Source organism: Macrotis lagotis, chromosome 4 (assembly GCF_037893015.1).
Source record: "Macrotis lagotis isolate mMagLag1 chromosome 4, bilby.v1.9.chrom.fasta, whole genome shotgun sequence".
Lineage (NCBI taxonomy): Eukaryota > Metazoa > Chordata > Mammalia > Peramelemorphia > Peramelidae > Macrotis > Macrotis lagotis.
Genome location: NC_133661.1, coordinates 156,641,712 through 156,658,634, shown reverse-complemented (window position 1 = coordinate 156,658,634; position 16,923 = coordinate 156,641,712). Strand labels below are relative to the sequence as shown.

The following is a 16,923-nucleotide window of genomic DNA, read 5'->3' as shown; positions in this document are numbered from 1 at the left end:
TAAGGCATGAAGAACAGCCAGAGAAAATGCATGTTAGGAGATGGAGTGTCTTATGTCAGAAAGAGCAAGGAAGCTAATGATAATGGCTCGGAGATGTGGAAGGGAGTAAGATATAAACAGACTGGAAAGAAAGGCAAGGGTCAGATTATGAGAGGTCAAACAGAGGACCTTAACTTGATTCTGGAGGTAACAGAGAGACAGAGTTTTACTCACTACAGGAGTGACATGGTCAGGGTAGTGCCTCAGGAAAATCAATTTGATAGCTGAGTGAAAAGACAGACTAGGTTGGAGAGAGAAGTGGAAGTGAAATCAAGCAGAAGGCTATTATCATAGTTCAGATGCAAAGTGACAAGAGTCTACACCAGATCTGTGGCAATGTTCTAGGGGACACACACACAAAAGATATTGCAAAGATAGAAACAAGTCTTGGTAATAAATTAGATATGTAAGGTAAATGAGTGAGAAGTTGTGCCCTCAACAAAAATAGAGAGATTAGGAAAATGAGGGTTGAGTAATGAGATTAATGAGGTGAGTTTTGGATAGATTAGTTTAAGTTATACGTGAGACATCCAAATCACAACGTCCAACAAGCAGTTGGAGATGTGAGACTGGAAGTGAGGAGAGATTAGGACTAAATAAATAAAATATGCATAGGGAATGATAACTGAATCCATGGGAGGGGATAAGATCAGTAAGTGAAATAGAGGAAGAAGACAAAAGGATCCAAAACAGAGATGGGGGGGGGGGGCGCATCCCCAGTTAGCAGGTGTGACCAAGATCCAACAAAGACTGAGAACAGTCTGAGAGGTAAGAGGAAAACTAAGAGATGAAATCACAAAAACATAAAAAGATGAGCATCCAAAAGAAGAGGTTAGTAAACAGTGCCAAATGTTGCAGAGAGGTCAAAGGAATGAGGACTAAGAAAAGGTCATTGAATTTGTCAACTAAAAGAGCACTGGTAACTTTTGAAAGAGCAGTTTGATTTGAGTGATAATGTATGAGAAACCAAGACCAACAGTTTGTTGAAGATGATGATGATGTTTGTTTTTTTGTCCTTCCTTTTCCAAGAAGACCATGACATAAGGGAGGTGATGCCATGAAAAGCCTGAATTGGATTTGAGTGAGGGGGGTGCTGTGCTAAGTCACCAGCCTCACTTTCTCCTCCAGAGCCATTTGGGTCCAGTAGCCAATTATGAATCAGGATGACTGGAGATGGCCCTAGATTCTGGTCAATCAGGTTTAAGTGACATGCCCAAGTCACACAGCTAGTAAGTCTCAAGTGTCTGAGGCCAGATCCAAACTCCTGTCCTCCTGACTCCGGGGTCAGTCCACTGTGCCACCTGACTGTCCATTATAGTTTAGAAGAGAATGAGAGGAGAGGAAGTGGAGAAAGTGACTGCAAGGGACCTTCTCAAAGAATTTAGCCACAAAAGAGAGGAGAGATGTACACTGTAGCTAGTACACCTGGATGAACCAAGTTGAGGGTTTTGAGAGTTTTTTGAAGATGAGAGCAGTTAATTCATCACTCTTCCTGGGTAATCTTCATAACATATGGCTAGGGTCATGTAACTCCTTTATTCAAGAATCTTCAGGGGCTCTTTATTTAGAAACCTAAAGGAAATCTAAATTGATATTTTTTGTACAACTAAGATTACTTCTTAAATACAAAGGTAACTACTTTTTAAGTATGAATTTTCATATACTGAATTTTCTCAAATTGAGGGTTTGTCCATCAGAAATCATTTCAATTATAGAGAACCAGTGATAAAAGTAAAAATAGAAATATTTTCCCTAATCTCCCCTCCTCCAAATTGATTGCTAAACATCAAAACCCTAAATAGCTTTTTTCCTGTATAAAGCAGATGGAGGAAAATGTATCAATGTCAATATTTTTGGTCACTTCTTTTTGCTGTAAATTTTGACAAAGAGCTAGAAAATCATGCTGGTTTAAAAAGTGCACTGATTATGCTAAAAGGAAGATAATAATAAGAGGAAAAAGGTAACTGATAGCTTGAACTATGTTTATTTTCTAAAATGTTATTTGTAGGGGTGGCTAGGTGGTACAGTGGATAAAGCACTGGCCCTGGAGTCAGGAGTACCTAGGTTCAAATCCGGTCTCAGACACTTAATAATTACCTAGCTGTGTGGCCTTGGGCAAGCCACTTAACCCCATTGCCTAGCAAAAAACCTAAAAAAAAGAATGTTATTGGTAATACATCTAGGAAAAAGTGAAAATAAGATAGAACAAACTATGTTCTCATTGACCTTTTAGATGAAATGGCAGTTGCAGAGATAAAAAAAACTCTCAAGTAGAAAAAGTTTTTGTAGCAGTTCTGTACCTTTTAGAGGTGCTAACCAATACAGATGAGAAGACCAGTCCTTTATTAACTAAAATGATCTCCTGTCTCCTAAAACATCATGGTCTTGATGAGAAAAAACAGACCCAAGCAGTTATACTGGTCAGAACCCATAGAGTGAGATTTCTTGATTATGTCATTACACTGGAAACCATTAGGAAGGAAGATATGAAGCCAAATATTTCAACAGGAAGCAAAATGGGAACTAGATATAATATAGATAAATTAACAACTACATCAAATTAATAAGACTGTTCAAATATCATGTGTCATCATCACTGCATCTCTGTTGTGTTCATACCACCATATTAAGAAGTATACAAACAATAATTATGTTTTGGGGATGATCAATAGTGGTGTGTTGAAATTTTTCTCCAATTTCAGTTATTTTCTACTCTTGAGATGTCATCTGCATAAAATACTAGACAGTTGGTTATATGCAGCATTGGAATTTGTCCTACCTTTGATATATTAATAACAGATAAAAGTCAGAGGCAATATTTCAATGTTATATGATTTCACTGGTGTGGTTGTTCTTCCATTAAGAGAGATCATAGTAGGGGCAGCTAGGTGGCACAGTGGATAGAGTACTGGCCCTGGAGTCAGGACACTTAATAATTACCTAGCTGTGTGGCCTTGGGCAAGCCACTTAACCCCATTTGCCTTGCAAAAAAAAAACCTAAAAAAAAAAGAAAAAAAGAGAGATCACAGTATCTCACACCTTAGAATATCAAATTCATTAGTAGGTTATATACAAAAGAAAATTTACTGGACATATTGGCAATAAGTCTGTCCAAATTTAGGGTGATTTTGGGGACAACAGAAACATAATCCAAGACCATACTCAATCTTAAAACTTACTAGCTCCATTGATATAGTCCTATATCAGTCACCATGCTACAATGGAAGATGACTTAGGTCAGAGGTGATAATAAGATTTAAATGGATATAGCACTATTTATTCAAAGATATAGGATGAAATAAAAACAATAGTTTCAACTGAATATGTTAAGCCTACTCTGTAGAAAAAGAACTATGTAATAAGAATCACAAAGGTCCTATAGACTTCAAATAGCATGAAATGAAAATTTCATTGAATATTAATTTGAACAAGAAGTGTTAGTTCACACTGGAACTATTTAAGGACTTCTGATTTCAGTTCACTCTGGTCATATTCCCTTTTCTTCTTCCTCCCTTTCAAACTGAGCTGAACTGTCTGTTCCTGGGTGGAATTTTTAGAATTATAAGATGTGCCAGAGAAATTCCAACTTAAGAAATGGAACAAACCTTAAAGGTCAACTTTCATTTTTCATATGGAAAAACTGAGGTCCAATGAACTGAAATGACAATGAGTCAGTACCAGAACATGGACTAGGGTCTTTGCTAATTTCTGCCTAGTGTTCTTTTGACAACATCCTATTTCCCTGTAAATACATTTGTTTTTTTTTCAACTTTCACTGCTATGTAATATTACTTTAAACATATATAGAAGACTAATTTTTAATCTGGGTATTGAATGCATTTATAAACCAAATACACAAGTATTTCAGCTATTCTCACGCAAAGCTGGTAGGTCCAAGGCCACTGATTTGATCCACAAGGGCCAGTGAGTTTCAGTCTCTTTCATGATCATGGTTTATTTCCAGCCAGTCACCTTACAGTCAACATGCTAGTGGTGACAAGAGGCACCCAGCTAGAATAGGTAGATGAATCTGAAATGTCAATGATCACTACTAGAAAACTGGCTAGAGTAGCATCATCTTCCTATGGAATAGAGAATATCACTTTATATTTTGCAGCCCCATGGTGTCTACTCTGTATAGTACTTTACCTTCTTCCATGCCTCCATCCTCTACATCTTTACCTCATGCTCAGAAACCTTGGCTTCCATTATAGCTCATCTGAGATGCTACCACCTCCAACAAACCTTTCTTGATATCTCCACTTCTCCCCTATTCAAACTGTCTTGTACTCACCTGTGTGTGTGTGTGTGTGTGTGTGTGTGTGTGTGTGTGTGTGTATGTATAAAATGCATTTCTAATTCTTTGTATCTCCAAGGGCTTCTCATAGTACTTTACAAACAATAAGTGCTTACTAAATGTAGGTTGAATTTAATTGAGTTACACATGATAGGGACTAAATAAACATTTTGAATTAATAAAAAAGATTACATTATTAATATAAACCATTCAGAGTGCTTTAAAATTTGTAAAGCACTTCACAAAATTCTCCTCATTTGATCCTCACAACAATCCTGGGAGGTAAGTGCTATCATGATCTCCATTTTACAGTTAAGGAAACTAAAGCAGAGAGAGGTTAAGTGATTTGCCTAGAGTCACAGTATCAGAAGTTAAATTTGAATTCAGAGACTTCCTGACTACAGATCCCATACTCTATCTCCTATGCCACTTAGCTTTTATTATTATAATTATTGTTGTTGTTGTTGTTGTTATTATATGAAACAAATAATTTCATTTTAAATGAAAGTTATAATCTAATTACAAGTTTAAATTTTAAGCTTCTAAGTAAAAATTTTAAGTAAGGCTTCCATTATACACTAGTGGATCTAGGATGTTTTTGATGTGGGACCTCCTTTCAACAAGTAGCAACCATTCTGAGGTTTTTTTCATGCTATACAAAATTCTTTTCCAATTCTTTTCATAAATTCACTACAGAAGATCCGGTCTGTATTAGAGGTCTTCTTCTTTTTATATATTAAAAATGATCATCATAACAAGAAGAAAAAGTGTTTTAGTCTCTTGTTCCTTCCAGGCCTGCCCAAAATTCTACCACTTTTGGCCCTGTTTTTTCTTTTCTACTTCTTTGCCTTTTCTTTTTAGATCATAGAACTGTATTCATGGTGTGGACACTGCTGGTTCTGTTGAAGGGCTTTATTCCCCTTCAAATAGGTTTTTCCCATCAATTCCTTCCCTATTTTAATAACTCAGAGATACTAAAGTTTGGGTTACTTTCCATTCTGCTGGTTTCCCTTCTTTCTGCTTGGTTATTATCCTCCCTTTTTCCAGTCAAATATTTCCATGATGAGAGCTCCTAAATCACTTCTGCATGTCATCACTGATAACAATGTAACCACTTTACACTCATCCTGTTCTTTTTGATTGTCATTTGGGTTACTTGTAATTCTGATTCTTTGGAGATCATGGTGTACCATGATTAGTCAAATAAAAGGAGAATATTAGTATTCAAAAGACTGACTTTTTCAATAGTATTAGATATCACTAAAAACACCAGGCAATTTCCTAAATGTGATTCTCCTCTTTCTATGAAATTCTGTGCCCAACTAGGGTAGCTAGGCAGCACAGTGGTTAGAGCCTTAGAATCCAGAGGATGGGAGTTTGAATCTAACTTCAGACACTTGATACTTACTAGCTGTATGACCTTGGACAAGTCACTTAACTCTGACTGTCTCTCATCCAAGGACATCTCTAGTTGTCCTGATCCATATCTGGCCATTCAGCCTAGATAGCTAAGGAAGAGAAAGTGAGGCTGGTGACTTAGCAGAGCATTCCCCTCACTCAAATTCAATTCACATGCTTGTCATGGCATCACCCCCCTGAAGTCATGATCTTCTTCAAGAATGAAGGACACATAACTCTACTCATCTCATTGTCACAGCAGAGCTTAAATATCCATCTACTAAACTTAATAGGTTACATATCAAAATGAATTTTTTACCCATTTTGGTTTCTAAGTATGGATGGTTAAATCAAACTCCTCTGCAATGCTATGGAACTCACTGAAAAGGTCTTATTAAGTGGTCAAAAAGTCAATGCAAGTGATTATCAACTTTGAAGAGAAGAATTCTGGAGAACCCTAACACTAATAGGAATCCTCTTATTTTGAATATACAGAACACTTAACAAGACACTGGAGACTTTATTATAAGCACATGTCAACTTCTTTTAAACCTTACTTAATATCAGACAGAGCCAAGATGATGATAGAAAAAGAACCTCTCCTAGGTGTTCTTTCCATAATATTTCAAAAATCTTAAAATTACGACCCTAACTAAATTTTTGAGAGACAGAACGCAAAGAAAGATCCAGTGAGGCAATTCTCCAGACCAAGGTAATCTGGAACATAGTGGAAAGGCTCCACTCTACGGTGTTAGAGTGGTGGCCTGCCAGAGTGAAGAAACTTCAGCCTCCATGAGACAGCCCCAGGGCACCTGGGAGCCATGGCTCATGGCAGCAGGGGTAGTTTCCTGATCTACACTCTGGGGAACACCAGGCACAACCTGGAGGATCAGCGGGGGACCTCTGCCAGAGCAAGTCCATGAAGCCCAGGCCTAGGCCCTCAGGGTGGTTGTAGCAGTCAGCAGTCAGCACAGTAGCGGTGGCAGCCCAGATCCAGGAAATGGAAGCAGGTGTGGAGCCAGCAAGCAGGAGCCTCCAGGCAACTGAGCCCTGAGTGCTCAGCCCACTGAAGGTAGGGGAGACTTCCAAGGTTTGTCCTCTGTACCTGGAACAGGACTCTGGGGCTCTGACCACATTCAGATCCTGATCACAGTCTAAGCCCCCCATAGAACAGCGCACTCTCCACCTTAGCCCTATGGCAGAGGGGTGTACTTGTGGTCATTCACAGATCAGGAGGGCAGCCAGAGCTTCACACACACACACTGAGATCCTAATATTCAAAATCTCAGGAAGCAGCCCAAAACCAGGCATAGGCTGGAGAAATGAGTATACAGAGAGAAAAAAAAGAGAAACACCATTGAGAAATGCATTGTCTATGATCCCAAGAAGGATCAAAATACTCAATATGAAGATGAGGAAGTACAAGCTCCTGCATTTAAAGACTCCAAGAAAAATGGAAGTTGGACTCAGGCTATGAGAGAGCTCAAAAAAGATTTTGAAAATCAAGTAAGTAAGATAGAAGAAATATTGGGAAAAGAAATGAGAGACAGGAAAAAACATGAAAAATTAAGTCAGCAGCGTAGTCAAGGAGATCCAAAAAATGCTGAAGAAAATAATATGTTAAAAATTAGCATAGGCCAAGTGGATAAAACAATTCAAAAAGTTATTGAGAATTGGCCAGATGGAAAAGAAGATAAGAAAGCTCTCTGAGGAAAACAAATCCTTCAGATCTAGAATGGAGCTAAAGGAAGCTGATGACTTTATGAGAAGTCAAGACACAATACTTCAACACCAAAAGAAAGAAAAATAAGAAGAAAATGTGAAACATCTCATTAAAAAATACAACTGATCTGGAAAACAGATTCAGGAGAGATAATTTAAAAATTATTAGGATACCTGAAAGTCATGATCAAGAAAAAGAACCATGACCTCATTTTTAAAGAATTCCTACAGGAAAATTGCCCAGATATCCTAGAAACAGAGGGGGAAAATAGAAATTGAGAGAATTCACTGATCTCCCCCAGAAAGAGATAAAAAAAAAACCCAGGAATACTATAGCCAAGTTCCACAACTCCCAAGTCAAAGAGAAAATATTACAAGCAGCCAGAAGGACACAATTCAGATATTGTGGAGCGGCAGTCAGGATCACATAGGACTTAGCAGCAACTACATTAAGGGCTTATAGGGCTTAAAATATAATATTCTGGAAGGCAAAAGAGCTTGGAATCAACTGAGAATCAACTACCCAGAAAAACTGAACATTCTCTTCCAAGGGAAAAGATGGACTTTCAATGAACCAGGGAACTTTCAATTGTTCCTGATGAAATGACCAGAGCTAAACAGAAAGTTTGACCTTCAAATACAGGACTCAGGTGAAGCATAGAGAGTGGAGGAGATGGGTAAAACATGGGGTACTTAATGATGATGAACTGCATGTATTTCTGGTTAGAAAAATGATTGCGATAATGCTCAGATGAAACCTCTCATTTAATAGAGCAGGTAAAAGGAGCTTATATAGATGAAGCACAGGAGAGAGATGAATTTGAAGATATAATACATTGTAAAAATGGAGTCAATGGCTAAAAGGGAAATGTACTGGGAGTAAGAGAAAGGAGAGGCGGAATAGGCTATGATATTTCATATAGTACTTTTTTTTACTGTAATGAGCTATTGCAATGATACAGAAGGGGGGAAGGCAAGGGGGAATGAAGGGAACCTTCGCTCTCATCAGAGGTGGCTCAGAGTGAAATAGCATATATATTCAATGGAGTATAGACATCTAAAGTTAAAAGGAGAGAAGGGGAAAAGGGGGAAGGGGGTGGATATGGGTGATGGAGGAGAAGGCAGATTGTAGGGGAGAATGGTCAGATATAACACATTTTCTTTTTTACTTCTTGCAAGGGACTGGGATTGGGTGGCCTGCCTGGGACCATGGGGCCAAGTGGTTGCTGGGTCTCATGCCCTCTTGGCCTGAGGGCCAGTGATCAGTCCAATGTGCCATTCAGCTACCCTACAGCACATTTTAGAAGAGGGACAGAGTAAAAGGAGAAAGAAAATATAGTATATGGTAGTGGGGAGGTATGGATGGAGAGAGTTGAGATCAGCAATGGCAATGGTGGAAAAAATATGTAAGTAGTTTTTGTGATGAGCTTCTCATAAAGAATGGGATCCACCTGAGACAGAGCTGGTGGTGTCAGAACACAGGATGAAACACATTTTTTCTCTTTCTTTTACTTTATTTCTCATGAGGGTCTACATTTGTTTTGCGGGAGGGGGTATTATGTTTACTATTAAATAAAAATATTTTAGTAAAGTATAAAAAAACTTACTTAATATCGAAACAAATGTTGGGTGATTGAATATTTTCTTAGTAATCAAATCTATCAGAATCATGTGTAATTTTAATATGTGCAATTTAATGTGTATAGGAGTTATTTTGTTTGAGGAAGTCTTTCAAGGCTGTACTTTATTCTACTGAGTTAAGTATTTTTGAAATATCAAATAAATAATAGACTAGATCTTATATTATCTGAAGAAATTTTGTATCTATAAATGTGGCCAGCTATAAAAAATTATTAGTCTATCTGTTCCTTAATCATCTTATAGTTGGGTTTATTTTATGTCCAAAATTATTATTTAAATATGTGCATGTTTATCTAATAGCTGTTTGTATAAATGACAATTCTATGTGTTTTAAAGATTAAAAAAGAGATTAGATAGGATTTTTGCCCTCAAAAAGCTTCCAATCCAGTAGGGGAAATAACACATATAGACAAATAAATATAACACAGAATTGAGAATGATAAATACTTGAGAGTTACAAGCAAATGTTATGGAAATTCATAAAAGAAATAACTTTTGGCCAGAGGATCTCAGAAGGCTTCATGAACAAGCATTTAAGTGAGGCTCTGAATATTAAATATGGTAACAAGAGGTAATGAGGTGAGAGAAGAAGGAGATTAGTATTAAGCAAAATAAGTATTAAGCAAAAGTTTGAAAGGACAGAATAATCTTAGGGAATGGCAAAGTATCTTGTTCTTGTCCAAGTCTGTCATTTCGTTGGCATAGGGAACCTGAATGAGGATTTTACTAATATATTTCAACACCTATTTTGCAACTCAAAATCTTTAAGTGTTGTCTGGAGCACAGGGAGCTTATGTGTCTTGCTCAGTCAGTTTCACACTACCAGGATCTGCCAGAGGCAGGACTTACACTCAGGTTTTATGCCTTTTGAGGTCAACTCTCTACCAACTGTATCACACTGCCTTATGAAGTAGTGGAAATTTGTAAAAACAAGAGAGGAAAAAATCATGGAAGACCGACCATGAAAGAGTATTTTACATTTTGACTGAAAAATACTAATTGAAGGGAGAAAACATTAAAAGATGAAAAATGAAACTGAAGAATTTGGGTCTTTCAAGGGATGTAAAAATACCCATTTAAACTAAGTTCCAAGCAGGTTTCTGCCTTATGGCCTTGCTCCTATGAGGCTTACTTGTACAAGACACATTACAAATAAAGTTCTAAGACATTCAATTTTTTGGCAGTTACCACTACTATATTTTATCTTAGAAAACGACATACATGATAACCGTGATATGCCATCAAATGCTGGGTCATGAAAAATTCTAGAAAGTCATGGATTATTGCTCCAGTAATGTACTGAGAACCTGAAAATAGAGACTTGAATGTATGAAAAATGGTGAGTTTTAATGGGTCAGATGCTGAATGTGTCCCTTTAAAGACATGCTCAAACTTAAAGTGGGTGGAAGAAAACAGTGATTACCTTATTTCATTGGTAAGGTACTGGGAAGTCTGCATAATGCCTTGATAGATGAAAAAACACTCCAGAGTGGTTATAAGTGAAAAATACAGATGAAAAGCAATAGGGGTAAGGTCCAAAGAAAACTAAATGCAGCTTGGCTAAACAGCTGTGTTGAAAAACAATTTCTTATCTTGCAATTAAGAACCGATTTCTCACTGAAAGACACAGGACATTGGGTTAATAGATTTCTTTAAAAGAAAATCTGTTTTGGCTATTGAAACATTAAAAGAACGGAACAGCTGTTTTGTCAGTAAAGACAGATTGTATAGTAGAATCAGATATCAAACCACAGATTAGACTACCATTTAATCTGTTCTACTTAAATTTTCAATAAAAGTAAAGGAAATTACATTCTGGAAAATATAGCACTGCTAAAAATTTTAATATTAGTAATCAAAGCCACTAGGCTGATTTTAGGGTATAAGAAGAGGTAACTATTAATATGTTTTAATTATTTTTAACATCCTATTCAACATTTATAGCAAATGAACATTTTAAATCACAATGTCAATAAAGCTATTTTAGGAATGATGCAAGATGTAAAACTCACCATCCATGAATTCTGTACATATTGAAATCCTGTTTTCTACAAAAAATGCACCATAAAATCCTATAATATATGATGAATCACACTATAAAAGATATAAAACAAAAAAGTAGCTTGGTTAAAAAAAGGGAAGTAATACTGAAAACATGTTTAAAAAGTGACTACTGGGAAAATTATTACCTTATAAAGAATTTCCAATTCAGACATAATTTGTTTTTGAAGTTCCAGTGTAATATCTAGCAATATCACCTAACACAGAAAAAAAAGTCAGTTATTGCCTATTTGTTACATAGCAGTTGTGCACGAGTTTTAATTTGAAAAGGATTTAATTTGAAAGAGGATTCCCTGCCACCATCACCACCTCATCCTTAAAACAACCTGCATATACACATCCATCTATTCCTTTGGACTGGGGGGAGGTGGTATAGAAATGATTAATGGGGTAGGGGAAAAAGCCAGGTCTCCAAGGTCAGCATTAATGGCTTTAAAAGTCAGTTAAGTTATAACACCCTTAATTTATACACCCTATTTTGGCCACACTGGTTATTTTCAGAAGAGGAAAATAGGAGTGACTTGTACCTATTAACCCTCAAACCATTAAAAGAGAATGTCTTGTGATTCACACACTGGAAGATAAGCACACAGGATGACAGATATAAAATATCATTTAAAGTTGCTCTTTTCCTCATAAGAACAAATAAGTCATCCAAGTCTATTTTTTTGCATAGTTTAGGAGGAAAATATAGAGTTTTGAAATATTTATGTTGATCAAAAAGTTATACATTATTCTATAGAAAGTTATCAAAGAAGTTTTAGGACCAGAATTGTATCATGAACCCCCTGTGGCAGTCTACTAAAGTCTGTGGATCCCTTCACAGAATAATGTTTTTAAATGTGTGATATAAAATATTTAAGATTATAAAGGAAACAGTATTGAAAAGGTTATCAAAATATCATTAAAAACAAGTTAACAGATCTCAGATTAAGAACCTTTGATCTAAATCAACTCTCATTTTATACATTAAGAAAATGAGGTTCAGAGAGGGAAAGAGATAAGTAGCAGAATAATGATGAGTCTCCAACTCTAAGACTTCTACTACAGGGCTTTTTCCTACCCTATACTTTAATGCTTCCAAACATATTAAAAAACATTTCCAACTAAACTAAATGAACCAAAAAAATGAATATTAAACATTCCAACTAAACAAATGAATATAAAATACTTTTTCACACCAACACCTGTGTTTTATTTTTTTTTAATGTTGTTAAATTTGTAAGGGAGAGAGTACATGTTGATGGAAGCATATGTCTCTCAAGCATTTATAATATATAAAAAAAGATCATTTTAAAAATTTTACTTGGCTCTTCAGTTAAGACTAATACAAAGGCAACAATTATTCTTCTACATAAAAAAAAATTCAGTTAGTAAGAAGAAAATGGTAGAAAATTAATTTTTTTTAAAGAAAGGTAGCCAAGGTTTCTGACTCCAGGCAATCTGGGAAAAGAACTTCCAAGTTTAGGATTTCCAAATAACACTAAATATACTTAGTGTTCTGTCATTAAACTTCATTTTATGTTAGAAAAGGATAGTAAATGTAATCATGTTGGAGAATTAATGGAACATAAATTATGGACTTCATCCTGCTGATGGAACCAAGTGAGGAAAAAAAGGCAATTTCCAAACACACATCTGAAAGTATTGACATCAATCTAAGGGTGGAAAAAAGCAAAAAGCATAACTAGTTTCTATCAAGAGTTTGCTTTAGGGTTATTTATAAAAGCTCTCACCAAACTAGATTGTAAGTGTAATACAGGACTGCCAAGAAACATTTAACACACTTCCTCCGATCAATAGTCATTTGCCAACAATATTCACTTACATTTTTTCTTACCATAGAAAACTTAGCAACAAAAAAATAAATTCTTCTAATACTGTACCAATCTTAAACCATTATAATATTAGGAATATATAATCCTATTTCAAATACAAGAAAAATTTTCTTCTAATAAACTAGGCTAAACTTTAAAGTTTCCAAAATAATCATTTATTTAATGCTTAAGCTAACTATAAGCAAATACAGAATTATCAAGTAATTGACTCATTTAACCCATGCAAATATGCCCAGTTTTTTGGAATTAAACCAAAATTCACATGACAACTCAAATTTTCATAGTTAGATTTTTTTGGATGGAGGAAAATGGATGCACTTTACTTGCTAAGAGGTAAATTGGAAAGATCAACCAGAATTCTATCAAATCCATTTTTCTCATTTAGATCCCATAAATTCAAAGTATTTAACTCTGACATGTTTACAGTACCAGCCTTCTAAATGAAAAATGTTTATTTTATTTTTTTATCAGCAACAGTTCAAGAATTGATAATTCTTGGATCCATAGTAAATAAGGAAGTAGATAGTGTCATATGGAGAATCTTGAACAGAAAAAAAGTTGATTCTTAAATCACTGTGCTTCTGGGAGATTTATTACTATAGATGAAGTTAATTTTCATTCTCCTATGTATTCTTGTGTGTGATCATTAAAATGCTAAGAAACAATGTCAATTTCTTATTTGATACAAACTATGAATAAAATCAGCAAAATATAAAATTTAGTTAATGTATTTTTTAAAAACTAAGAAACAGACAGCTTGAGACTAGATTGAGGCAGTTTTTACCCCTTGAAATCCCTTCCCATACTCACCTCCCCAATTAAATTTAAATAGTACAAATAGAAAAGAATTTTAATATTAAGCATTTCATGGAGAAAGGGTTAAATCTTAAGCCTGAAATACCTGAGTACATTTCCTCTTGCTCTCCACTACACCTCCAGGACAAATAAGGATGAGTTGTCAAGTTAAATACAAGCAGTCAAGTGACTGAATTATAATTTACTCTGTGCTCAATTTAAATTAGTGTGAGGCTATTAAAATATACAGTATAAATACGGCAATTCATCACAAGCTGTCATGGATGACTTCATTTATTTGCTAGAGTGGCACACGTTCCACTGAAGGGAAGGAGAGCAAAATCACAGGTCAAATTAAGCTGCTATTCTGTTTTAATTCACTTATTTAATCTATGGTGACATAATTGTCTTTTACAGTATGTACAACTCAGAAAGGAAATTTGGGAGGATTACAGTCAGGATACAAATGATTAATCAAATGGTCCATTTAAATGCTAGTTTAAGAGCAGCAGAAACCTAAAGCAGTCAAAGAATGATAATCAGTGCATACTATATACTATGCTTTGATCTTTTTTTCTTGCAGATGGATTTTTTCCAATTAGAAAAAAAAAAAGCAATACTGAGGAATCCATTAAATCCTCCAAGCATTACCTAGCTGAAAGATTTTTATAGAATACTTTAATGGTGTAAAAAGGTTTAGTTTGCAAGTTGGATAACAGTATTTTATATGTTTTTCTTGCTCTATTTACTTGCAATTTTCAAGACTACCTATAACAAAACTGGTAGTTACTAATAGAGTTCATGAATTATAGTCATTGTCAGGTAATTACCCTGCAGTGCATTGGTGATTAGTATTATTTTCAGTATGTTTTCTTTGGCAAAAAGATTTCTAAATTTTATGGCAGAAAAATTAAAATTCAATAGAACTTTCATATTTTCCCTGAAATTTAATTTATTTTATATGGGCAATTCCTTTTTCTACACTAGTGAAAACTAGATTTTTCACCACTGACTTTTTTTTAAATTACAGAAAGTTACTGTTGCTTCAGACATCAGGTAACTGATTATAATTATGAAGTTTAGTTTAGAAAGGAGAGATATAATTAGGTCTTTAGCTTTTATTAAGCTAGTGAGCATGTTCAAGAACTTACTTTATAACATGTTAGTTAGTATTCTTAGTATAAAGGAAAAAAAGATCTTTTATTTAGGGCTCTCCTCTAATTGCTTCTGCAGACATGGATCTAATTGATCATTTGAATTGGAAAAATGAATTTCACTCATTCTAGAAAATAATCAAACTTGTACAGTTGATTTTGGGGGGAAAAAGACTGATTTGTTACTCTTTACAATATACGTCTGTGACAAATGGCACTCTTATTTCATGGGTTGAGGTCACTAAGAAGTACAAATACCATTCTTAAAATCACATGAAAATTTAGAAACAGCCAGGAAAAACACCAAATGCACCTCAAACTTTTCATTTCATTTTATCCATTACTATAAGAAATGACAACTGGCTAAGATAAGAGAAGGATAAACTTCAATATTTTGTCACTGTCGATATTACCATGATACATTTTGGAAACAGGTATGAATTCTTTTGTGATTATCATCTCTGAGGGCGAGAAATTCATTCCACAAATATTTTTTTAATTTCTATTGAAAATAGAAATTTTTTGAATAAGAAAATGATACTTATCCTAGGAACAATGGAGTATAGAAAAGGAAAAGATATGCTTTTAAGGAGTTTATGTCTTGAAAATAATAAAACATTTAAATAGTGCTTAAAAGTTTGTGAAGTGAGGGAACTAAGACATATAGCACAAAGCAACATGTGAGATGTACTAAGAAACATACTAAGCACAATAGGTACCAAGAGGACAGAGAGGTCTGATATGAACAGGAAAAATTTCAAGAGGTAGACTTTGAAAGTGAGGGGTGGCTAGGTGGAGCAGTAGATAAAGCAACAGCCCTGGAGTCAGGAGTACCTGGGTTCAAATCCAGTCTCAGACACTTATTACCTAGCTGTGTGGCCTTGGGCAAGCCACTTAACTCCATTTGCCTTGCAAAAACCTTTAAAAAAAAGAATAGGTAGACTTTGAAAGTGAAATAGGATTACAATAAGGAGAGACAGGGAGGGGAGAAGGAGGTTGGCATTCCAAGTAAGGGGCAAAAGTAAAGACACAAAGGCAATACAATTCAGTATGCATTGAATTAATACCATATATTCCAGTGTGGCTGGAGCATAGGGTAGATTACATAGGAACAGGAAGAGATAAAGCAGGAAAAGCAGGTTAAGTAAAATCTTTTGTTGCTGTACAGTCTTTTCAGTCAAATCCTTTTTGTTGTTTTCTTAGTAAAGATACTGGGGTGGTTTGACATTTCCTTCTCCAACTATTTGACAGATGAGGAAACTGAGGAAAACAGTGACTTACTCAGGCTCACACAACTTTTAAGTGTCTGAATCCAGATTTAAACTTAGGAAGATGAATCTTTCTGATTCTAAGCCTGGTATTCTATCCACTTTGCCACCTAGGTGCCTTGGCGTCAAATCTTAAATGGCCTTAAATGGCACCCTGGGAGAGTGGGCAAATAAAAAATGAGGATTCATTCAAGGTTTTTAACCGTGGAAATGACATGATCTAGAGTATGTTTTAGGAAGATTAATCTGTTAACAATGTATAGAATGGATTTAAAGCAAGCGTAACAACTGAGGCAGGAGGCAGGGAAACTAGTAAGAGATCACTGGAATAATTCAGGAGACAATATGAATTTGAAGTTGGGTGCTAGTAATAAATAGAATGAATGGAACATATTCATGAAACAGTCAAAAGAAACAATCAATAGAATTTGGTAAATGGTTGAAGTTGTGGAAGGAAGGGAAAGGATCAAAGATGACCACCTAGCTTTAGTTCTGAATACATAGGAGATTGAGACTACCATTAAAATAAAGGAAGTTGGGGGAATAAGTTATTTTTATGCAGATCATGACTTAGACTATAGATACAATGAATTTGACGTGCTAGCTAGCAGGATTTCCAAAGTAACAGCATGAAATCAGAAATGCTAGATAGGGACTTAGGAATAGTCAGGGTTAGAGATAAGGATTTAGAAATCATCAGAACAGAAATG

General features: G+C 35.2%; 1 protein-coding gene across 4 annotated transcripts in view; it reads right to left on the bottom strand.

Moving 5' to 3' along the window:
• The window catches only part of MAP2K5 (mitogen-activated protein kinase kinase 5), a 297,906-nt gene that overhangs the window by 167,173 nt on the left and 113,810 nt on the right, over nucleotides 1-16,923 (bottom strand). For all 4 annotated transcript variants that reach the window (XM_074234472.1, XM_074234473.1, XM_074234474.1 and 1 more), the window contains 2 exons: nucleotides 11,287-11,355; nucleotides 11,110-11,191 (listed from right to left, as the gene is read on the bottom strand). In XM_074234472.1, the coding sequence (XP_074090573.1) occupies nucleotides 11,110-11,191; nucleotides 11,287-11,355 (151 nt within the window). The remainder of the gene's footprint in view (nucleotides 1-11,109; nucleotides 11,192-11,286; nucleotides 11,356-16,923) is intronic.